The sequence below is a fragment of the Carassius carassius genome, chromosome 27 (assembly GCF_963082965.1).
Source record: "Carassius carassius chromosome 27, fCarCar2.1, whole genome shotgun sequence".
In the NCBI taxonomy this organism is placed as follows: Eukaryota; Metazoa; Chordata; class Actinopteri; order Cypriniformes; family Cyprinidae; genus Carassius; species Carassius carassius.
In genome coordinates this window covers 30,748,622-30,773,191 of record NC_081781.1, presented here as the reverse complement: position 1 = coordinate 30,773,191, position 24,570 = coordinate 30,748,622, and the positions used below count along the sequence as shown (strand labels likewise).

Genomic DNA, 24,570 nt, shown 5'->3' with positions numbered 1-24,570 from the left:
TAGTGCGCGATTTGCATTTGCGTTTAGATTGTCACATTTTATGCGTCCACAAATTGTAAACGCAATTGCAAATACAATTTGCAATTCCTTTTGAATAATGTCCGGAATATCATTCCATAGAAAGTCTTAAATTCATATATTAATTCATTAAATAATAAATGAAGTCTTGCTTTTTGAGAATTAAGTGAATTTATGCTTTAAACAAGAACATTTATCTGCAAGTGGGCTATAAAAACTTGTTTTCCCTTTGAATTAACTTGATTTTGTTAAGCCCACTGGCAAATCTATTTTTTTTAATCACCTCATTAATTCACTTCACTTTCAGCTGTTTTGTGTCTGTGTGTGTGTGTGTGTGTGTGTGTAATGGATTAAAAAGTAAAGCTTTGAAGTCTTTCCAAAAAGTCATTGTGCGCTGCTAAGACATATACATTTAGAAACCATGGTGACAGATTGTGTTTCCTTTCATTTATTCCTTTAATTTTCTGTAATTGTTCTGAAACAATCTCACTATTGGACTTTAAGGACATTTGGAATTTTTTCCAAGCATAATATCTGAAGTGCTGTGTTGGGTCTCTACTTGGTCCTGAAGCAAATCTAGTCTGCATCTCACAATCCCTTCCAGCAGTTCTAGAATCAAGCTGACCGAGCCCAAGGCAACAACTAAAAATCAAGTCAGGAATCTTGGTGTGATTCTGGAGACAGACCTTAGTTTCAGTAGTCATGTCAAAGCAGTAACTAAATCAGCATACTATTATTTAAAAAAACATTGCAAGAATTAGATGTTTTGTTTCCAGCCAAGACTTGGAGAAACTTGTTCATGCCTTTATCATCAGCAGGGTGGACTATTGTAATGGGCTCCTCACCGGCCTTCCCAAAAAGACCATTAGACAGCTGCAGCTCATCCAGAACGCTGCTGCCAGGATTCTGACTAGAACCAGAAAATATGAGCATATCACACCAGTCCTCAGGTCCTTACACTGGCTTCCAGTTACATTTAGGATTGATTTTAAAGTACTTTTACTCGTATATAAGTCACTAAATGACCTAGGACCGCAATATATTGCAGATATGCTCACTGAATATAAACCTAACAGAGCACTCAGATCATTAGGATCGAGTCAGTTAGAAATACCAAGGGTTCACACAAAACAAGGGGAGTCCTCCTTTAGTTACTATGCCGCCCGCAGCTGGAATCAGCTTCCAGAAGAGATCAGATGTGCTAAAACACTAGTCACATTTAAATCTAGACTCAAAACTCATCTGTTTAGCTGTGCATTTATTGAATGAGCACTGTGCGATGTCCGAACTGATTGCACTGTATTTTACGTATTCACTGTATTTGATGTCAAATAATTTTTATATTTTTAAATGTTTTAAATTCATTTAAAATAATTAATTAAAAAAAAATCATTTTCAAAGTTTTAAATTGCTTGTTTTATTTTTGTGATTATTTTTCTTCATGATTATTTTACTTTCTTTTATGCAAAGCACTTTGAATTACCATTGTGTATGAAATGTGCTATATAAATAAACTTGCCTTGCCTTAAACATGGCTTTAAAATGTATTAAATTGACATTCATAAAACTTACATAAACCCTGTTGTATTTAACATTATTTCTGATTTGATTATGTCGTTCCTAATGTCTTATGGGATGGGGCAAGTAGTACATTCTCTCATAAAAGATGTCCCTTTCTTTCTTTCTTGCTTTCTTGCAATGTTTCATGCTCTCTCTCTATAACCTTAGTTCACAGGTCCACACCAAAGGATTTCATAATACAGCATAAAAACCAGTGAGCACTGGTAAATATCATGCTTTTATCAGCCCCTCAAACCTCACTCTCTCTGTGCTGTAGGATACCCTGATGTGAAGAACTTCTCCTGGGAGAAATACTTGGCAGAGACCAACTCATTACCAGCTCCTGCTCGAGCCTTCAAAGTGGTGAGTGCATGTGCTTATAGCCAAGCATCTCCAGCCCTTGTGAGAGACCCAAGGCGCTGAGGACATCTGCCTCTCTCTCTGCAGAAACCTCCTCACAGTTTCCAGCTCAATATGAAGTTGGAGGTGGTCGACAAGAGGAATCCTGCTCTGATCCGAGTGGCCACAGTGGTTCATACGGATGACCATCGACTGCGGGTGAGAAACTATAGTTTTCACACATAATGATGGCTCCATGTGAATTTCCATGTTGGTCTAGAGGGGTCAGCTGAACAGTTTATTGAACATGTAGACAAAATATAAAGAAAAAGTGTGCTTTGTGTTGGTATATCTAGGGGGACACTTGGTTTTTGCTCTTTCAGAATAATGATTTTGAGAGATGAAGTTATTAGACTATAGAAATAATGATGATAATTTGGAAGATAATTCTGGGATAATGCATGGCAATTTTTTAAACAAATTTAATGCACAACGTAGTGGCAAAGATCCACCTGATGTGATGTGGCGCACATTAAAATTGTTTAATTCACAGCTAATTGTGCAGCTAAGTGCATTATTCCACTTATACCATGGTCATTTGCCAGTATTTATGATTTAAAGGGTTATTTCTCCCAAAAAAGAAAATTAGGCCTGGTTTTACTCACCCCCGAGGAATCCTAGGTGTGTATGACTTTCTTCTTTCAGATGAATCCTGTCAGGGTTATAAAATTTTCTTTGATCTTTCAAGCTCTATCATTTCACTCAGCACGTGTTGCATTGCTTCAGTCCAAAAGACCTGAAATAAAAAGCGCCTTTCATAAAAAAAAGTGTCTCACACAGCTCCGGGGGGGTGAACAAAGGCCTTCTGTAGCGACTCATGCGTTTTTGTAAGAAAAATATCAATATTCAAAACTTAATAATCACTTGAATCTAGCTTGGGCTCACTGTTGGAAACAGAAGCAGTTCCGGGGAATGACGTATGAGGTCAGCTTTTTAAAAATTTTTATGGACTTTAATTTTGGACTCAAGGAATGCAACACGTGCTGAGTGCAACGATAGAGCTTGAAAGATCAATTATTAAATGATTAAGTTATTATGGCTAATTAGCTCTAGCATTCTGCCCACTTCAAATTAGACACAGAGATGAAATAGTGCGGTAAGATCAAATTTATTTGAATAAATTAATTATAACATTGAATTAGAACTGAATTAGATCTACCTGTGCTTCACGGTTTTAATGCACACCATTCAGCCATCAGAATCGAGTATTCAGACAGACCATGGTTTAACTGTCAATAAGCTCTGTTACTGGCACTCAATTCGCCCAGATTCAAGTGATAGGCTACTGTGTAATTTACTTTACAGGATCTATTCAGTCTGCTAAATATTATGAACTGAAATCTCATTTTATAAATAATGACTAGTTAATGTTCATTAATTAGACTATGCAAACATCAAATGTATTTTGCCAGATTCAGTGCATCTTGAATGTGTATTTTTTTGTTGGATCTGATTTCTTCGATCACAATGTTCTTATCCAGTACGTGTCTAGATGAGGTCCTGACTGGTATAGGTGCGTTTAAAGACTTTTGATGAGGTCCAAACTGGTTTCTTTGCTCCGTCCAGTCATCATCAGTGGAAAAAAATCCTCTCTATGAATGTGTTGGTTGATTATTTTCCGGGTCTAGTTAGGACAAATTGATTTTTTAATGGCAATCACATTTTTATTATTGTATTTCTTATTGTCGTATTGTAATTTCAAGGGGGAAAGAACATAATCCAAAATGCGGGATAAAATGGAGCTCATTTTTAAAACACTTTTTGTTTTTATTTAGCTTTTCACAGATTGTGTCCTACATAGGGACTGAATATGATCTGCTTTTTGCTCACGTATCCAAGCATTCCATCACTGATTTCTTGCTCATTGTGTTGTGCAGTTTCCCAGCATAATCGCTCAAATTGTCAGGGAAGATGCAGTGATGCAGTGCTGATTCAGCTGACGGTGATCCCATGACAGCATCTGATCTCTCAGCTGTCTGTTTGGGAGTTAGAAGTGATCAGGATGAGTCATCTGTGCTTTTCCCGTCGTGTGGGCTGGAGGGAAGCTCTGCTCCATATAGAAATCTTCTTTTGAACACGATCTGTCAGTCCTCTGGCTGATAAAGGCTGATAAACATCTGCTCTTCACACACATGAATGCGTGTTTGTGCCAGAGCCGTTCTAATGCAGATTCTTGCCATTGTAAGTTTTCAGTCGCACAGAAGCAGTGCTGATCATTTCAGTCCAACACATCGCAATTCATGCCAGCATTGCTTTGGATCTGAAGTATTGAAAAACGGCATAAGTGCTGATAAGCATTTCCTGGAAAACAACACTGATAAGTCAGATTTGATTGCATTCAGAAATCATTTCAAATGCTGGAAACTAAAACTTTTACAAAACACTGTAGGCAGTATTTAGTTTCCCTCACTCCACAACAAATTCTTCAAAATTACTGGCATTCAAAGCAGAAAAGGAAGGAAAAATAGAAGAATAAAAGAAGCAAATTATAGCAGCATTCAATATAAACAATATTTATTATAAAAAAGAAGAAGTTTTTTTTTTAAAGTGAAACTGAAACTACTGCTCTACAACTACATGTTACTGTACCTCTCTCAAATGCAAATGTGTGGACTTTGTGCATATTTTGCATGCTAGATGTTACTTCTGAAACGATCAGAGCAAGACACAGTTTATACTAGAGATTGACAAGGTCAAGCATTCACAGCTGTTCACACTGAGTGAGCAACAAAACAACTTAATTTTTTATAATTTTATAAATTTATTTTTAATAAATCAAAGTTGAGTCGTGACTGATATGCAGTTGATTAGGAACACCTACTATAACCAACAGGCCTCATTCCCAGCTGTTGCACGAAGCAAAGTGAAAGGCGATTTTGATAAGGTCTTGCCATTTTTAAGTGAAGTGTGCAACAGGTGGTTAACAGTCTGCATAACTGTCTGGCTGTAATTGCACATGTGGGATCCAAGGGGGCAGCAGAATCCACACACATCATTCACACAGACCGAGTGAAATAACAGATGTCACTGTCTGTCTCACACTCAGGCGGAGAGCTGTCAGATGTGCCTCCTCTCCCGCTCACGCTGTCTGTGTGCTCAGCCGGCATTTGTGATCCTCCACAGAAAGAGCGAGCAGAGGTCCTTCAGTCTCTCTCTTAAACACCCAATCAGTACTCTGTTTACACGTATTGGTCTTGTTCATGTGTCCGAGCCGTATAGTGCACGACTTCCACCTCCAGTGCTGCTCTCTCTCATCACCTCTGTTCGCTGACATTCACCGGAGCTCAGTGCCTTGTACTAGATGGATTTGTCAGATTCCCATTGTGTTTTAAAATCCCCCATCAATATTTCCTGAAGCAGCTGTAATTAACTTTGAGGAAAAAGACCTTTACGTCCAGGCCTTTGATGATTCCCTGCAACGCCCATGACTATCCCACAGGACAAAGACAAAAGGGTTTGGCATATCTGGATCAGTAGTTTATATGATAGCATGTTAAAAAGTCTTAAATCCATGGCTTTGTAAAAATGAGTTGTTCGTTTGCAATTTGTTGAACCGTTTTTACACTGGTGTTTTTCCCTCAGCATTTAGACATGCTATAACCCCACTACTTAAGAAACCCACCCTTAAAGGGTTAGTTCACCTAAAAATGAAAATAAGTCTGTTTTACTCACCCTCAAGGCATCCTATGTGTATATGACTTTCTTCTTTCAGACGAACCCAGTCGGAGTTATATACAAAATTGTCCTGGCTATTCTAAGCTCTATCATTGTAGTCAGTGGGTGTTTCTGTTAAACATTCCACAAGACATCAAATAAAGCGCACACATCCATAATAAAACATGCCTCACATGGCTCCGGGGGGTGAATAAAGTCCTCCTGTAGTGAATCCATGCATTTTCATAAGAAAAATATCCATATTTCAAACTAGGGGTGCACGATATATATCGGCCTATGATTAATGCGCATCTAGTCAGTAAACGTTTGAAAATCGTGCACCACTATTTCAAACGTAATAAACCCTTTTCTCTCACTTCCGGTAACCTTCACACGTGGAAGGCGTTCCAGTGGATGATGTAGGACATGGGTATTGCATGATTAGTGACTAATACAGAGAAAAAAAAAATTGGGTGGGGTGGGTTGAGGTGGGGTGAGGTGTCCAAGTTGCAACATCTAACTACTGGGGTGCCCCAGGGCTCAGTTTTTGGACCACTTCTCTTTTCTGTCTACATGGCATCATTAGGTTCTGTCATTCAGAAACATGGCTTTTCATACCACTGCTATGCTGATGACACTCAACTCTACCTCTCATTCCATCCTGATGATCCAACGGTGTGCAGACATTTCTTACTGGATAAAGGACCATCACCTTCAGCTCAACCTTACCAAGACAAAACTGCTTGTGGTTCCAGCAAACACATCGTTTCATCACAATCTCACCATCCAGTTAGGCACATCAACCATAACTCCTTCAAAAACAGCCAGAAACCTTGTAGTTATGATTGATGATCAGCTGACTTTCTCAGACCACATTGCTAAAACTGTCCGGTCCTGCAGATTTGCCTTATTCAACATCAAGAAGATCAGGCCCTTTCTTTCTGAACATGCTGCACAACTCCTTGTTCAAGCTCTTAAAATGTTCACGCTGGACTATTTCAGTGCTCTCTTGGCAAGTCTTCCAGGTCTTTAATGAGCCAAAAAGAATGCACATCACACTCTGTTTATCAATTTGCACTGGCTACCAATAGCTGCTTGCATAAAATTCAAGGCTTTAATGTTTGGCTACAAAACCACCACTGGCTCTGCACCCCTTTACCTAAATTCATCATTATAGACTTATGGGCCCTCTAGAAGCTTGCTTTTCTGCAAGTGAAAGTTACTTTATCACTTTCATGAACTTCGAAATTAAATGTTCCCTCCTGGTGGAATGACCTGCCCAACTCAATCCGAGCAGCTGAGTCCTTAGCCATCTTCAAGAACATCTCTTCATCTCTTCACATCTCTTCCATATTTATTTTACCCTTTAACTGTGGTACTCTCTATTCTTATTCTATTATGTCTGTTTTAGTTTTATTTATTATATAATAAAAAAAAACACTGTTACGTGTACTGCTTTAAGCTAACTGACACTAGTTATAGCACTTGCATATCATTGGTCTTTTGTTGATTTTGATTACTTCCATAGTCCTCATTTGTAAGTTGCTTTGGATAAAAGTGACTAAATGTAAATGTAATGTAAATGTAGAACAAAGTCTTAATTTTAAAAATACAGCAGGATCGGTAGATCTTCAGCGACAAAATGTTAAAAACGTGCAGTGTGATTCAGAGCTAATATCATTAACTAAAACTAAAACCAGTAATAAAATAATAATACATATAATAATAATAAAATAATAATAAATATAAATATATATATAATATATATTTCAGTTATTTTACAAGGCATAATTTCTAATTTTTGTTAAAAAATTTAGTACTAAAATAATTACAACTGAAAACTAAAACTTTAAAAAAAAAACTATATGAAAACCTATATAGACCTGAAGAAAAAACATGGATAAAACTTTCAAAAGAAAAAGTAAATTTGTGATAAACGAAAAATATAGTAAAATCTCATTTAAAGGTGTAACAAAAAAAAAAAAAAAACACTATAATAGTATATCACTTGTTAAATTAAAGCAATTAAGAAGTTTGTAATATGTTGATATTGTATTTGATATATGCATTTTTTTATGTTATTTGTATTGTATTACATGACTGTTAGTTTTATACATGCAATACATGCATAACAAGGAAAAGATAGAAGAAGAATAAGGAATTTGTGCTAGACAGTCATTTGACTGAGGGAAAAGCTAACATTCAGGTTTTTAAAAATTAAGTTTAAAATAGTTCAGTTTCTTTTATAATGTAACTTGACAAAGAAAACAAAGTTTTACACTACATGTTATGGATTCCCATGCCAAATCCTTTGCGCAATAGCTTTGTGGAAATAGTGAAGAATGGAAAAAGAAACAGTATCATTACATCAGTGATACTAAAATTACACTGGTTGTGAACAAAGCAAAAGGAAAATGAGATTGCTAAATGGATATGGTCATGAGTGGACACGTGCAGACTGGAAGGAGATTAAAAGAGAGTGAGACTGATGAGAAGAATGCAAATGAATCAAACTGTCAAGCAGTGAATCACAAAAGCCAGTCTGGTCTGGATGGGACACACAGCCAGTCCACTCAGCCTCCACATAATGACTGTCAGCTGTGCTGTGAACACCACTAAAAACACAGCTCGCCTTTTTAGTCCACCCTGTTCCTGCAGTCCGGCTGATTTCCCAGGAACCCGTTTTATCGAAGTCGTGGAGACAGGCTGTCATTTAAAGGCTGTTGCTCTTTTCTTCTCATTGTTGTGATTGCAGCAGCTCTTTTCAAAGAGTTGTGAGAGTCTCAAACACAATATGACAAAATCACCCTGCCAGCCGTCTGATCGTTGCCAACGTTTCCTTAAGATTCCTGTTAAAACGTTAACATCTCTAGAGATGTGCATTGCATTATGAAGATAATCTTCTCGAGGGACCTTGAAATGCTAGTAACCAAGCTGTTCCTGCTTTCATCTGAAGAGCTGTGGGGTGTTTTGTACCTTATGTAAGAATAAAATCTCTATTTATCACCACACAAGCAGCTCCTCTGGGATTTGTTGTGACATTCACGCAGTCACCAGAAAAAGACAACATGACCCCACAGGAACAGTTTCTCCTGGCCTTAGGTGTCTCGATTAAGGGCAGTCTTTTGCATTCATTTAAATCAGGGGTGTCAAACATACGGCCCACAGAGGTGTCCAGTCCGGCCCATGGGATGATTTGAGAAATAATGTAAAATAATCAATAAAACATTATCTTGAAAATTAAATCAAAAGTGTATTCGCAACAAAAACCTGGACACAAACACACAGCTCAATATGGATCAAGCGGCACCAAAATCTCCAGCAGCACATAACTGATGATAGCTGTGTTGTAATAATGCTGTTGTGGTAAGTATCTTGTGATTTTAAAGATGTCTAAAAGAAGATATTTAATATGAAATAGCAGATATTTAAGGAGAAATGGCAAGAAATGTATTTGTTCTGTGAGCTGAACCAGTATGTTTATTATCTCAACGCGTGGCTGTAGGAAAGTGTACAATATTAAACGACACTGTGTGATGCACTAGACAGTTTAGGATGGAAAAGTAGCTAAGATAGGGGTGTGCGATATTTGTTTTCCACTATAATATCATAATTTTTGTTTTAATAATGTGCGAGCTGACATTATGTAACTCACTTTGCAAAAAAAAAACAACAACAAGCAAAAACACACATTGAGAGTCTCTACAGGATAAAGGCTTTTAGAATGCAATGGAAGAGCTCTTGTTTTTATATTTGCATCACATTATTTAAATAATATCACATGAGTAAGGGTGTTGTTTTCCTGAATATCAGCACGATCGCAAGTGAATTAATTTTATGCAACAGATTTATGCAAACAAGTTAGTATTACTGTAAGTGAGTTTTGGTTTAGTCACAGTGTTGTCTGTTTGCTGTTTCACTGGAGTAGAACATTTTCACATCTCCAGCAGCAGTGTGTTTTGTTACTGAATGATTCTGTGTTTTTGACAAATCATTTGAGTCAGTGATTCATTGGCCCCATTCATAAAGACAACCGTCACTAGCATCATTTCTAAATGAATCAGCCATTTTGAATAAATCTTTTGAATGAATGAGTCAACGTCAAATAAGATGGGGACGTTCAGACACCTACTGTTGGTTTAGTTTTATATTTACTTTTACATTGCAGTCTTAACCCAAACAAGGTACTCAAAAACACACTTGGCAAGATATGGTGTAATTATAAAAATATTCAGATTTTTATTTTCATTATTGCACACCTCTAAAATAACTGAGCATCATCTTGAAAAACTGTTTTCCTAGTTTCCTCCTGTAGATTGTTTGGTTAGTATTAATGTCATTTTAACAAAAGCTGGGTTTGAAAAAAATTAAAATAAAAAATCAATCGTTTTACTCCGAGCAGAATCAATATTTAAACATTTCTCTGCTTGTGTTCCTCTGTATTATTAACGTTTTAACTGTATTAATATTTTTTTAATTTTTCTTTTCCTATAATAATAATAATAATAATAATAAAGTACTTAATTTTCACCAAAAAATCAGGAAAATATCTGGTATTCTATCTTAACCCACTGCGCTTAGTCACAGCCAATACAGACAGCATCCTCTTTTCTAGATTTTATAGCCTTAAGACGCAGCTTTATTGTTTTATAGCATTGTAAAAGAGTGATCTGCATTGCTCTCTTTTAGATCCATTTTGATGGCTGGACAGATGAATATGATTACTGGACCGATGCAGACAGCCCAGATATTCATCCCGCCGGGTGGTGCGCCAAAACTGGGCACCCACTGCAGCCGCCCATCAGTGAGTACAGACAGATTTCACTAACACTAACTTCAGCTAAGAGACACGCTCGTGATGAAATGGCTGTTGCAAATGTCATGCAGCAAGACTTGAGACCTTCAAAGACACTTGGCTTTGATTTTAAGGCAGCATCACATGTATTCTTATGGATAAGATGGGCAATGCACAAAATATATTTTATTCAGTACTACAAATATCAAAGGAATATTTGCATCTACTTAAAATTGACAATTTGTTTTATATACCTATTAATATTGTGCAACATGCTGACATCTGATGCTATTGGAATTCATTGTTCCTCTCATTCACTTTGTGTGACGCATGGAGATGATCCTAATTAATATGTTCCAAATATTTTCCTGTAGAACAAAACAAGAAACTAAGATTAGATTGTTTTGTGCTGTGTGTATGTGTTTTTCACAGATGATTTTGCACTAAGGTTTTGAGAGAGAGAGAGATTACTGACAGTTTCGAGCAAGATGTTTCAGTGATTCAGACGAAACATACTGCAATCCCGGCCCTAAACGTCGAGTTAATGGCCTCTCAAACAGCGTTCTCTATCATCTGTAAATAGACTCTCTAAATAACAGCCATTTTCCTCTTCATTTCATGGAAAATTGTAGCCGGTAGAGAGAGAAAGATTTATGTGGGTATAGAAGAGGGATGGAGTGTCTAACAGTCCTCTCTCTTCCTCTCATGTCAATATCTTCTATTAGCTCCAGAGGATGCTGTTGAACAATGAGCTTTTCTCCAATCAATCTTACTGATAATCTTCTTCTTGTTCTCGTTCCCTTCCTCTGTGTCCATGGAAACGGATCGGAGCAATGTTTAGAAATCAGCAGCTGGCATCAGGATGTGACCGACTTACTGAGAAACAAAACGAGTGTGAGAAAAGAGAGAGAAACCAGGCAAAGAGAATATACCCATCAGAGTCTATGAGTCGTGTATATTTCCTATAAATATACACTCTCCATATAAATCTACATGTACTCTATTAATAAGTTTAATCACTCTATCTTGGTTGTCTCCTTGGTAAACAAGTACATTTACTTCTGATGAAATCTTATTAACATTTTTCATTATTGCAGAAATGACTTCACAACTGAGACACAACCTTTGTATAAAAATGGATATGAATCATTTCACAAAATAAATATCTTGTACTTTGATCTTTGTTTGGATTTTTATTGTTTTTAGAATGGATTTTCACATGCAAAAAAAATTTCAGATGGCACAGAGGCTTTTGCATCTGAACTCTTCAAATGTAAAAAAATTAATAATAATAATGTCATGTGACTTTCATGTAAAAAAAAATAAAGGACACTACAAAGACCCATATCTTTATATTACATTTGATTTTGTTCCATTTTGTCTCGGTGAAGCTCATGTGTGTACTGTGTAATCACTTATCGCAAACGGTTATTGACAGCTCCATGTGTTAGCTGGTATTGTGGATCCCGAGTGAGGATGCTGTATAACGTGTGGTTTCTTCATAGCTCCTCAGGACATGTTCGAGACGTCTGAGCAGGGTGGCTGTCCCACACCAGGCTGTAAGGGAGTGGGTCACATCAAAGGAGCCCGCTACTCTGGACACCACAGGTCAGTGTGCATCTGTGCGTGTCTTTATTTGTTTGACATCAGATTTTGAATAATCTCGATAATTTGAACCCTGTTTAATGGTGCCTAAAAAGAGTGCAACAGACCACTGGTTCATGATACAGTTCATGAAGACTCCAGAATAGTTTGTTTCTGATGTTAATCATACCAAATGAACCACTATTGCTGAAGTATGAATTAGTCAAACTGTGCATTCCTCAACTCACTTTCAGTTTATATCTGATTTCCCATTGCCTTCAGCAGAAATTGACATGCTGCATAAAATTTGTACACGTGCCATTCTCTGTTGTACTTTGAAAAAAAAATGCATTTTGCATATCCATGCATTTCTCCATCTTCTGCATAGTCGGTACCAAGCAACAGAGATAAAAAGCGGTTTATGGAATATTGCAACCGTAAGCTCAGATGTGCTTGTGTGACATGGGTTCTCGTGTGTCAAATAAGCATGTGATGCTAATAGGCTGAATCATGATCTTTGTGTCTGTGTGAATGAATGGCGCGGCTTCATCTGATACATGAACTCAACCACACGTAATTCTCACTGTGCATCTGCATCTCAATATATGAGAGAAGAACACACATGATCATCATCTACAGATCTGCTCTGAGAGTCACAAGCTTTTTACCATTTACTTTGAGAAAACTACTAAGACACTGAAACTGAAAGATCTTCATGGCAGCCTGTCTGAAAGTCTGGTTTATTTAAAATATATTAAATATAAATATTAATTGTTATACAGAACTGTTGTGCAGCATATCATTTGACAAAAATAATGCAATGTTTTGTTGTAAAAAGACCGAATAAATTGTTGAAGTTTATTAATTCATTTAATTAGACACCATTTCAATGATAAATTTGTATTGAATCATAAAACACAGAATTCAGGAAAAAATAAAACAGATTTCATGGGGCCCTAAATTAAAAGGTAGCTCTGTGGAGTTTAATTGTGAACAAACAAATGATCTTTACATTAATTCTCAAGGTCTATCAAACATGTGAAAAGTATTTTCTTCCCCATTAATGATAAATGAATATCATACTAAATATCGATAGGATGTGGAAAAATACTGTGATAATATTTCATCATATACTAGCTCAGTCAAACCAGACTAATGATCACTAATGATGGTCTTTCTGCTCAGATCAGCAGGAAAGGTGTTGCATGTCTGTTCTCTGATGTTTCTATTTTTACAGTCAGTCTTAGAAAAATCACTCGAGGGCAAGAAACCCATACTGATCAAAGCTCATATGGAAAATGACTCTTTACCGAATCAAACATGATTCATATTTGTGATAACTTCTAAGCGAGGGATTCCCAAGCTTTTTTGCCAACTGAACTCCTTAGACAATACTTTTTTAAATTTACTTTAATTTCCAGCTGAAATTTAAGTTACTATTTCAGTGATTTAATAGCACATTCACACGTGCCACTTCATGATCACACGACATTTTTTAGTCTTTTATTTTGACTTTATAGATGAATTTTGTGTTATTACATTACTGATGTTTTAAGTATATATTAAAAATAATGATGAGTATAATTTACAATAATAATACAATAAAACAACAGCACCAATAACAATTATTATTTTAGCTATAAACTGAACACAGAATGCATATTGCTGTAAATTACAATTTTATTGAAAAATGAAAATGGATTATAATATAGTTTTCTAAACATTACACAACATTGTAACATTAGTTACTATATTAATATTGTCTTGACATGACAGAATACTAAGTTTGTGCATCATTGCAGATTATGTGACTGTAAAAAATAAAGTAAGCCTTAGTGCACATTGCATTCCCAAATGTTAAACTCGCAGCACATGCAAAAATGATTTTTTTTAGTTCTTTATTTTTTGTAAATCAAGTTGATAAAAACACCAGATCATCACCCAGCGCTGCGCTTCACTCTAAGATGAGGTGCAGAAGACTCTAAAGTTATTTAATTGAATCCGCTATGATCGTGATTTATCAAACAGCCCCATTTATTTTAATTTGACTCTTTATAATAAATTATTAACTTTTCATCAGGAAACACTGCCCAACTGAGCAATACTCAGAATAAATGATAGTTAGTACATGCATAATTGAATGCCATGACTTTATGAATTTAAGACTTTCGACTCCTATTTAAGACCTTTTGTGAAAGTATGAATCAAGACTTTAAGACCCATGACTAGCTACAAAGCAGCTACTGAACTGCAATGATAGATTAAATGTTTTTAAATTGATCTGTGTTTCCTGGTGTTTCAGTGCCGTGGGTTGCCCGTATTCTGATATTAACCTGAACAAGGACTCGGTTCTGCCAGATCGCTTGAGCGGAGAGATGCCAGGAAGCGGAGTGGGTCGGCCACGCAGAGCAGAACCAAGTGCAGAGATTTCAGCTGACGCTAATGAGTGAGTGTTCGTTTCTCTGATGGGTTCTTCTGAAATATTTATAGAGCTCTAATGATGGGAAACCCCTTAAATAATAGTTTGATGTACAGTACTGTGTGTCACACACAGCTCCCACTCCAGCAAACTGCAGAACTGACTGGGAAAGATGAGTGATTATCACACCACAACCATGATTGTGATGCTGAGATCCATCTTTTCACACTGAGGGACTTAATATCTCAATTATTACAAAAGCTGCACATGTTTATCGATGCTCAACAAGGCAGTGCAATGTATGAAGAGCAGGGGGTGTAAACTTTTGAACAGGAAGATCCATGTAAATTGATTTTACTTTATGCTTTCTGAAGGACATAGTAGTAACTAAAAAACGTCTCAGGTTACGAATGTTATCATGGTTCCCTGAGTAGGGAACGAGACACTGCTTCCTCTAGGGGCCGCTATGGGGAACACCTCGTCATGACCCGTGTCTGAAGCATACATTGAAAAAACACCAAGTTGTTGGCCTTGCGTCCGAAGCATGGCAGGGAGCTAGAGGATGCAGTGTCTCGTTCCCTACTCAGGGAACCATGGTTACATTCGTAACCTGAGACGTCCCCTTTCAAGGGAACTTCAAACTGCGTCCTCTAGGGGCCGCTATGGGGAACAGTATACCCACGCCGCCATGCTGAGGGGAGTGCAGGCCAGAATCATGGCGAGCATTAAGTACCAACTCTACCATTTCCACGGGAGTTGCCCCTGGGACGTTTAGATGGCTGTCTGTGACAGTACCCCTCATGGCCAAAGGCCTAAGCTACATACCCAACTTAATTGTTGCTCAACAGTTCTCTAGTAGCAACACCCTGTTTAGATAGGTATCCGAGGAAACATAGGTGGAGTGGCACCCAAGATGAATGGGGCTTTTACCAACTCAAGAAAGGGCATGAAGCAACTGTGCGAAGCCCTCACCATATAGGATTTGATAAAGAACGCAGAATACTAGCGCGCAAACTTACCACAGTGTGGATTTCAGAAAGTGTGCAAAGACTTCACGTGCACACTTACCATAGCATGGATTTTCAAATACTGTTCTAAGGAGGGGCTCTCGTGGAACTCTGATAGAGCAGCTCATAGATGGAATAGTGCATCTCAAAACAGTATGATTGAGAGTCATCAACTCGATCTATGGAAACAATACTGGAGCGCTCTGGGGAAAAAACAGAGAACTCAGTCTCATATGAGAGGAAAACTCCGAGCTCAGAATAGCGCTCTCATAGGCGACCCTTTTTGGAAAAAGGGGAGCGCTGCTAAACTACCATGAGAATCGCCCAAATAACCCCTCATGTTGAGGGAAGCGATGCTTGAAGTGTATAAATAAATACACACTGGCTGAATGAAGCCCAAGGAACCAAGGTCTAATCATCTCAAGAAAGGGAACGAGGCGGAGCGCGTAACCCTTATCGTAAAAGATTTCAGAAAGTGCGCAGAGTCTTGCCTGCACACTTACCACTTACGTGGATTTTAGAAAGTGTGCAAAGTGTTCACGTGCACACTGACCACCATGTGGTTTTGAGAAAGTACACAAAGCTTAGCGTGTGTACTTAAAGGTTCCTAAGCATCGCAGAGGCGCTGAATCGCACAGGAGAGGCAAGCTCAATTTTACAAACCTCGGGCGAGGGGAGCTTTACCTGCGGCAGCATATACAAGAAGACTCCTGTAACTGCCACCTCCACTTCCCGCTAGATGCGACAGCACCCCTAAGCGGCCAGGAGACCCCTCGGGGTTACCTGGCCAGGCATCCATGAAATTCCCTGCAGTGCTGTGCCAGGCCTGATGATCAAGGAGGCTCCCGCAGAAGCCTGTGATCTCAGCCGCCTAATACCAGAACATGAAGCCGGATGGCTGGTGCTGGCGAGTGTTTAGTAAACACTGTAATTGAGCACTGCAAAGGAAACTCACAGAATTTATTAGTAGACACATAACCACTAGCAATTTAATACACATAAGTATATACAGAGAGGGTTACATTTACTCACCCACCCCTTCTACGCTGGAGCCCCGCTCAAGGGGCGCCTCCTTTTAGTCTGGACCATCAGTAAGGTGGTTGCTATGAACATAAAACCAACCAAAAACATTATAGGTCCAGTATAGGAGACTGTTATGTGAGAGGTTTCCACCTAACCTCGATCAGGTGGAGAGCTGGTGGTTACAGGGGAATTAGGAAGGGGAGGATAAAAGCAGAAGTAAAAAATCCCTGAAGAGAATGAGTAGATTCCTCTGTATCACTCTGATTCGGACGAGAACGCTGCCTCATCTGGATCACATCCTTTAGGTTCTGCTTAACTCCACGTAAGCCACGACGTCTGCCAGGTTCATCCACAGACGTCTCTCCGGTGCCACCATGGCCGCCCTAGTCCCGGCCATGGCGGAGGCGGCCTGCTTGGTAGCATTGAGAGAGGTCCGTTGGCTAGCTTTACATTATATGATCGCGCTCTTATTCATTTAAATGCTTTTAAACATTTCAAGCGCGGCAAGACAAAAGAGAATGCGCTGTCTATGAATGCCCTTATGTGACACATACACACGTACACACACACACACAATGCATAGACAGGGCGCCAGAATTCAGTTCTCTTAAGCGCTTGAACTAACAATAAACATCAAAGTGCCAGTTTTGTCGATTATCCTCATAAGAGCAATCTTAAATGATTTATATAAAGTCTAAAATGAACAAAAAGAGTTGTGAGAGAATGAGGCGAGATCCATAGACAGTATATAAACGGTGAGATCCGCGTGTCTGTCTGCTCTTAAAGGGACAGCAGCCAATAAAGCTAACTGTCAGTAAAGTTAAAGAACAAAGGGAAGAGAGAAAATGACTCGCTGCTCTTGACTAAATAACTTTTCTAGCTTTAATAAGGATTAACTATTTAATTTATAGTTTATGCAGTGCAGACTGCATATAACTTTGATAACTTTATTAAATTTCTGTATATTTCCTAACTGTTAAGACAGGAAGGGCAGGAGTAAACATGACATTTATTATGGGTTTATGTTAGCATTGTTTTAAGTTTACTTAAATTAAAAACTGTTATATTTTTGAAGCCTAATAATAAATGTAAAAAAAAAAAAAAAAAATCAGTAGCTGTATTAATATCAGTAATACTGGCCTTCATTCATAAAAAGATGCCATTTAAACAAGTATTTAAAATATACTGTCTTTATGTTGTTTCTACATTAATTTGATTAACTGTGAAATTATTACATTAAAAAATATATTAAAAACGTACAAAAACATTTCTTTTTTTATTGCGATTAATTAAAACAGAAAAATGTGTGATTAATCTAGTTAAAGTTTTTAATCGATTGACAGCACTAATATATATATATATATATATATATATATATATATATATATATATATATAATTTATTTATTTATTTATTTTTTTAATGGCCTTACATCGTCATCTTGTTAGCGCATTTTCATGGCAAGTCCAACTTTGCCGTGGCGTGATCCATAACCTCTAACAGCTCTACATATGCAGGGCAGGAGAATTGAGAAGGCTCAGCCTCAGCCTCTTCACCATCCTCAAATATCTCCTGCTTTCCCTGGGTAAAAACCCAGCAGAGCACTAACCTCAGTATCAGATAGTGTTAAAGATATAACATCATCCTCCCGAGGCTCTCTCTCATCCGCCGCCATTACGAGTGCGAAAGGGAAAATCCCTCTTTAACACATTCAAACAGATCCACCTGTATTCTCACGAGCTCATTCTCCTCCGTGCCTCAGCAGTGACAGGTCCTGAACCGTGGGAAGCAGATGACTGCCTTTTTTTCTTTTTTTTCGGAAGAGAGACAAACAAGAGCGGAGCTTTTTTTCCTTGAAAAAACGTTCACAATGCATGCCGATTGCCTCCTCAAAGACATCGCGTGTGCATCGCGTGTGTGCTTTTCACCCAAACAAATGGCGCAAAGATCGCATGTGTCATCGGGTGTCAAATAACGCTGACACGGATGCACACATTGTCTAAACGCTTGCTAGTAGTCGCCATGATATACAGAGAAAGAACGCTCTTACCAGTTCTTTCAGATGCACGTTTCAAACAGAACAGTCAGTGAAGACGAAGAAGAGAATGACGTGTTCTCCCGGTGCCTGTTTATAGTCGCCCCGGTAGTGACGTCAGAGGCTGTAGCCGGCCAACAAGTTGGTGTTTTTTCAATGTATGCTTCAGACACGGGTCACGACGAGGTGTTCCCCATAGCGGCCCCTAGAGGACGCAGTTCAAAGTTCATCAAAGTACCAAATTGCCAACCATCAGGTTGGCAATATTGTGCAAAACAGACAACATTGTGTCTAAAATAACACAATATTAACTTCTTAATGAACTGTTGTATAAGATGAGTGTTACATTTTCACCTGTGTGATATTGCACTTAGCCTACAGCTCGTGTGATATTTCTTAACTATGTGATGTAAATTAGGGATGGGCGTTTTCCGCAAATATCACATTCGAATATTTGAGCTCACAAAAATCGAATATTCGTTTATTTAAATTAAGTTTAATGAGACAGACGTTATTTTTCAGCAACATTTATTGTTGCCGTCATTTTGAACAAGCTTACACACAATAAGCTTGAACATTACACATCGTGTTTTGTAGCTGAAAACCTTTAACAATGCGTGCAAACAAACAAAAGTACAGATTAAAAGCAAAAAAAAAAAAGTATAAAAAAAAAAAAAGTGACCAAAGAAAAAACTTAAAGCCGCCTGCAGCAATTAGGCTATTGCAGTACGTAGCCTACACTTAACTTTTAAACTTTTAAACTGTCAGCAAATCTTTTTTGCTTTTCTTTCTATTGTTTTATATGTTCTTGTTAAGAAATACGGGCATGTAAACATGATCGGGGGAAAGTCGGCTCCTTAGTCTGTTAACAATAAGGCCGACCGCGGAGAAAACGCGCTCTGACGGCACAGATGTTGGCGGGACTCACAAATAACGGTGTGCTAAGCGAATAAGTTTTGTGAAGCGCTTCGTGTTTTCATTTCACCACTGAATGGGATCCTCATCTGGTGGAATACATGGCTCCAGCAAGAACTGTTCCCACTCAGCCGTTGTTCCCACTGTTCCCACTGTTCTTGGTTGGACTCTCTGTAATCATTGCTGAAGAACTGGCTCAGCCTTTTCCGACGAGTGGGCATTGCATCCTCTTTATTGTTGGTGGCGACGGCTGCATCCGCACCACTCGCATCAAGGCAAATGTTCTGATAATGTTCAAAAAATATTTTTTTTTTCTTACTTCTCTCAGGTTTTCATCGAGAAACCTGAGATGTTTGTGCCGAGGGTCTAGGGCAGACGCGAGAAGAGGAGTTTTCACTGCATTCTCCAAGTTAGCGGTCTTTATTCGTTGCTTGAGAGATGCCGCAGCAATGCAATGTTCTTGAATTTCGGTCACTTTCTGTGATTCTCCACGGCATATTTGAAGTACTGTAGAAGACCGCAGTTCTTAGGGACCGTTCACATATTGCATCTTTTGTGCGCGCTCAAGTTCGTTATTTCCAATGTAGTAGGCGCGCGGTATGCACGCTCATAATGGAAGCGACACGGTGCGACCACTGATCTATATATCAGTGGGTGCGACGCGCCCGTTTTTTCCAGGCGCGTTCCAAGCGATTTTTTGAGCTGCAAATCCATTTATCCTTTGCTGAAATTTCCGCGTCTTCATGGAGAGAGCGCGTTATTGTTGCTTAGCAACGGCAGACGCCTCAGGAGCGCTTTGGATAGAAGGAGAAAGCTGCGCGCCTAGCGTTTTCCACGTGTTTTTAGGCGCAATATGTGAACGGCCCCTTATTCATTCATTAATTATTTTGTGCTTGCATACATCTTCAAATATGCCATGGAGAAACACAGAAAGTGACCAAATTAGGTTTTATTGTGAACTTTTTTTTTTTTTTTTTTGGCGAAATTCGAATATCATTTTTATTTGTCGAATAATTAGAGCAGAACGAATATTCGAATGTTCGACTATCCGTGCACACCCCTAATGTAAATATGAGAAAAAAATTCAAACATTTGGGGCATTTTGGGGCAAAATATGGGGCATTTTGCACCATATCTTGAATTTTAGGGATATTCACTAGGCTCCATCATGCAGTAAACTGTTGCTTTGCCTCATATTAGTCATCAATCGACTGTATGAAATTGCAGATGACCCACATAGGTCTGGGGGCGGGGCAATTGCATTAAATGAGTTAATAATTTTAACACGTTATTTTTCTCCAGAATTAATTAATCTAAGTAACGCTTTAAATTAATATATATGTATATATATTAGGGTTCCCCCAACCGGGTTCATATATATATCAGGGTTTCCGCGGGGCCATAAAAAGTCATAAATTTTACAATAAGAATTTAAGGCCATAAAAAGTCATAAAAACGTCCGGATTTTCCATACACGGTCATAAAAAACATTTAGCCACATCTTAAATTGATATGCTAGTCCATTAATTTGTTCTTCCCTCAAAATGCGCTCGCAGCGGCAATGGCATTCATTTGTTTCGCCTGTTGTAGTTCTGTATGAGGAATCTGGGTGGTATCACACTGGTATCACAGTGTTCCAGAACTACAAGGTCCATGCGGCAGCATACAGACTTGTCAGAAGGACTTTCACAGAAACCCGTGTGAACTCCGAACATACTGTATCATACTGAGTCACTGCTTAGCTTAATTGAAATCATCCTGGCTGTCACAATGGGAAAATGTACCTTTAACGATCTATGGCTCGAAGACGGTGCGTTTAGTAGCTGGCTCAAGGCCGTCGCTAACAATTGGTATCAAGCATCCAAATACAAGACGCGGAAAAGCTGAACTGAGTAGCTGGTTACTCGCGCGCTGTGTTCGGAGAGCCACGTATCACGGACAGTCCCTCCTGCACATGAACAAACAAATACTAATCGCAGTTTTGAACAAACAAAAGGATGTGAAAGAGCCCAATTCAGTACCACGGTGTTCAGGTGTTCAGGGGCTCACGCAGAGAAAGGCGTCTCAAAACGCTAGTACACCGAATTTGCTTCTTTTTGCTCTTGTGCCGACAAATACAGACAAAATATGTCAAAATACCCGCCTTGGAAAGTATGCTCGAAAAAACTTTTTTTTTCAGTTATTTGTCAGTTATTTCTTAAGTGAAAGTAAACAGTTGAGGAAAAAGATGCGTTCATCGTCTCTTAAAGTGACCGCGCCTAATTTAGCTACTAGCTGCTGTAATGTTAATCCAAGAAAATGAAAGAAAAATCACTCACTGCTCTTGACTGCATTACTTTGTAGTTTTAACAAGAATTTATGCACTGTCATACCAAAAATTATCCAGACTCCAGATATAATTTTTGATATACATATTTTACTAGTAGGTACAGGACACTAATACATTTATGTAAGTGAGTATAAGCAAACTGTGACATATTATACCCAAAGAATCTTCATACAGTGAACTACTAGTGAAATAGATAGATATAAATGTTTTATCTATCTATCTATATATTAAATTGGGAACAAAAATTATTCAGCACCTTATAAAGCACCATGCATTGCTTATGTGTTTTTTTTTCTGAATTGCTAATGCAACCGTTTCACACCACAGTCTGAACAAAATGAAGCATTGCTCGGTAATTGGTCAACAAAGTATTGATAGTTGTGTAAATATTGTCATAATAACAGTTGTCTGTAGTTTTGGTTGATTGTAATCCTTGTCATATTTTATAACCATTTTAGAAGCATTAGCAAATTAACTGTAATAATGTGAGAAATGTTCAAGGTGTCTGAATAAATTTTGGTTTGATTGTATATTTAATTTGTACAATTGAAGACTATCCAGTGCTATTTTACATTTAATTATTCGGTTTCTGTACCTGGACACCTACAAACTTGAAAAAAAACGTAAACATTGTGTAAATAGCAAAAATAAATAAAAATGAACGATCATACAAATTAAACAATTTCAAGCAGGGCCCACTGGTACAACCTTCAGCGGGGCCCAGCAAACCCCAGCTACGGCCCTGCCTGTGGGTGTTGAATACTGTGACCAAACACCAATAACACTTGTTATTTTGGAAAGTAATGCCATAAAATAATTGTTAATTTACAATGTTACAATTGTTAAGTGTTCCTGTGTTCTTGATACTCAAGAAAAAGAAGGCGAAGGCTTCAGTTTCTTAATCTTAAGAAATAATAGAATAACTCTTTAAATAATACTTGTTACTTTAAATGAAAGTCAATAATAAAAAAAGACTTTTGAAAGGAATTTTAATGAAGTTATTTATCGTAATTCGTGTAGGTCATAAATTCTAATCCTAATAGTCATAAAAAGGTCTTAAAAAGTCTTCAATTTGACTGATTAAACCCTGCAGAAACCCTGATATATATATATATATATATACACACACACATTTAAAATCACACAATTTTTAATGTAATTAATTACATGGTGTGGCGATCAATTAATATAATTCATCGAAAATTAATCACACATCAAATCTGGCTGAGAACTACTTCCAAAAGATAATTTAAAGTCATTGTTGTGTAAAGCATCAAATAGACATTACAAAAAGTAGCTTCAGCAAAGAAATATTTTGTTTGATAAAACTTATTACATATACTCTTTTGAAAACAAATGTCATTTTTGGCTGTGTTGCACCACACACCCAGACCCACTTCAGGATACTATTCCTTCCGAGTTGGGTCCCTGTCCTCCACCATGCTGCCCCACCATGGGTTCATCTGTTGTTCCTCTGGTTCCACTTGTATGGTCTCTGGGAGCCTGGCTAGTGCTTTCCAGTCCGTCTCGCTGGCTCATTTGGACCATCAGACATGGCTATGCGATTTAGTTCATCTGGTGTTCCCCCAAGTTCAGGGGCATCCAGTTCTCTGTGCTGACCAGTGATGCTCCTGTCTTACGAGCAGAAATCGCAGTCCTGCTGGCGAAGGACATGATAGAGCCGGTCCTTCCAGTTGATATGAGGTCAGGTTTTTACAGCCCTTCATTGTACCCTAGAAAGGCGGTGGATTACGACCATTCTTGTACCTGCAAGTTTTGAACTGAGCCCTTCACAAGCTACGCAGAAACGCATTTTCAAATGCATCCATCCTAGGAGTGGATGATATGGAAAAAAAAAAGAAAAATGTTTTAAATGTCACGATTCATGATTTTATCAGTTCACTATGCCTCTTCAGTTCAGTTCCCTACAAGGCAAACCCCGTGGAGTAAAGGTCTGCAGCCGGGGCCAAACAGATTTTTTTCCGCTGCAGGATTAAATTCCTGAATAAATTGCGGTAGAAGGTGGTAACTCTGGTGTAATATGAACAGGAGCGGGTGGTCTAACAATATCCCATTCCCGACGTCCATTCAGAACAGCATATCTGCGCTTTATTGACCACCGGTACAGCCTGCACTCGGACTGTTATGCATGCGCTGTGCATGCTTTCTGAGACACGTGTTTTATTTGCAGGCTCTGTGCACAGCATGTGCATAACGATGCTCAGAGCAGTCTGTACTGGTGGTAAATATATGGCCCTCAGACAGAAAATGTAAGTTGTCGATGAGTGACCGAGCAGAATAAGGATGGAGCAAAGTGTGGATCCGCTGTCCTTGAAGGATGTTCAACTCAGTTTTGTTTATATTTCGCTTAGCCTATAATTTAAAATGACAGATGTCATATTTATTTTTCTCTGCAAAACTTTTCCTACTGTGTCAACAGAAAAACGTCACACGAATTTAGTATTTTGATAACAGGAATAAAAATAGCTAATAGGCTATTTTCGTACATTTTTGCATCTTTTTGCTTACTTGAAAACAACCTTAGCGTGGTGTTGGGCTTTTTAAGATAGCGTGGTTGTTGTGAGAGCACAATTTCATGCCAATCTGTAAGCAAAGTCGCGTCAGACCTAGCTTCACAACTCGCTTAACGTTAGTTAATGCAGCAGTTTTATAGTATGAATTTTTGATGTTAGCAGAGGGATAGCAACAGAAAGATGAATGTTTAAATTTCCCCGTATTTTGGATGAGTAACCCGGGAAATTTCCCTTATGTTCAATTTTATATATAAAGTAAATATTCAGATGTTATGGTCTCCGTGGTCGCCCCTCCAAG

General features: G+C 38.2%; 1 protein-coding gene across 2 annotated transcripts in view; it reads left to right on the top strand.

Moving 5' to 3' along the window:
* LOC132107149 (lethal(3)malignant brain tumor-like protein 3) overlaps positions 1-24,570 on the top strand; it is a 78,638-nt gene that overhangs the window by 29,475 nt on the left and 24,593 nt on the right. For both annotated transcript variants that reach the window (XM_059513378.1, XM_059513379.1), the window contains 5 exons: positions 1,856-1,941; positions 2,026-2,136; positions 10,321-10,435; positions 11,932-12,034; positions 14,313-14,456. In XM_059513378.1, the coding sequence (XP_059369361.1) occupies positions 1,856-1,941; positions 2,026-2,136; positions 10,321-10,435; positions 11,932-12,034; positions 14,313-14,456 (559 nt within the window). The remainder of the gene's footprint in view (positions 1-1,855; positions 1,942-2,025; positions 2,137-10,320; positions 10,436-11,931; positions 12,035-14,312; positions 14,457-24,570) is intronic.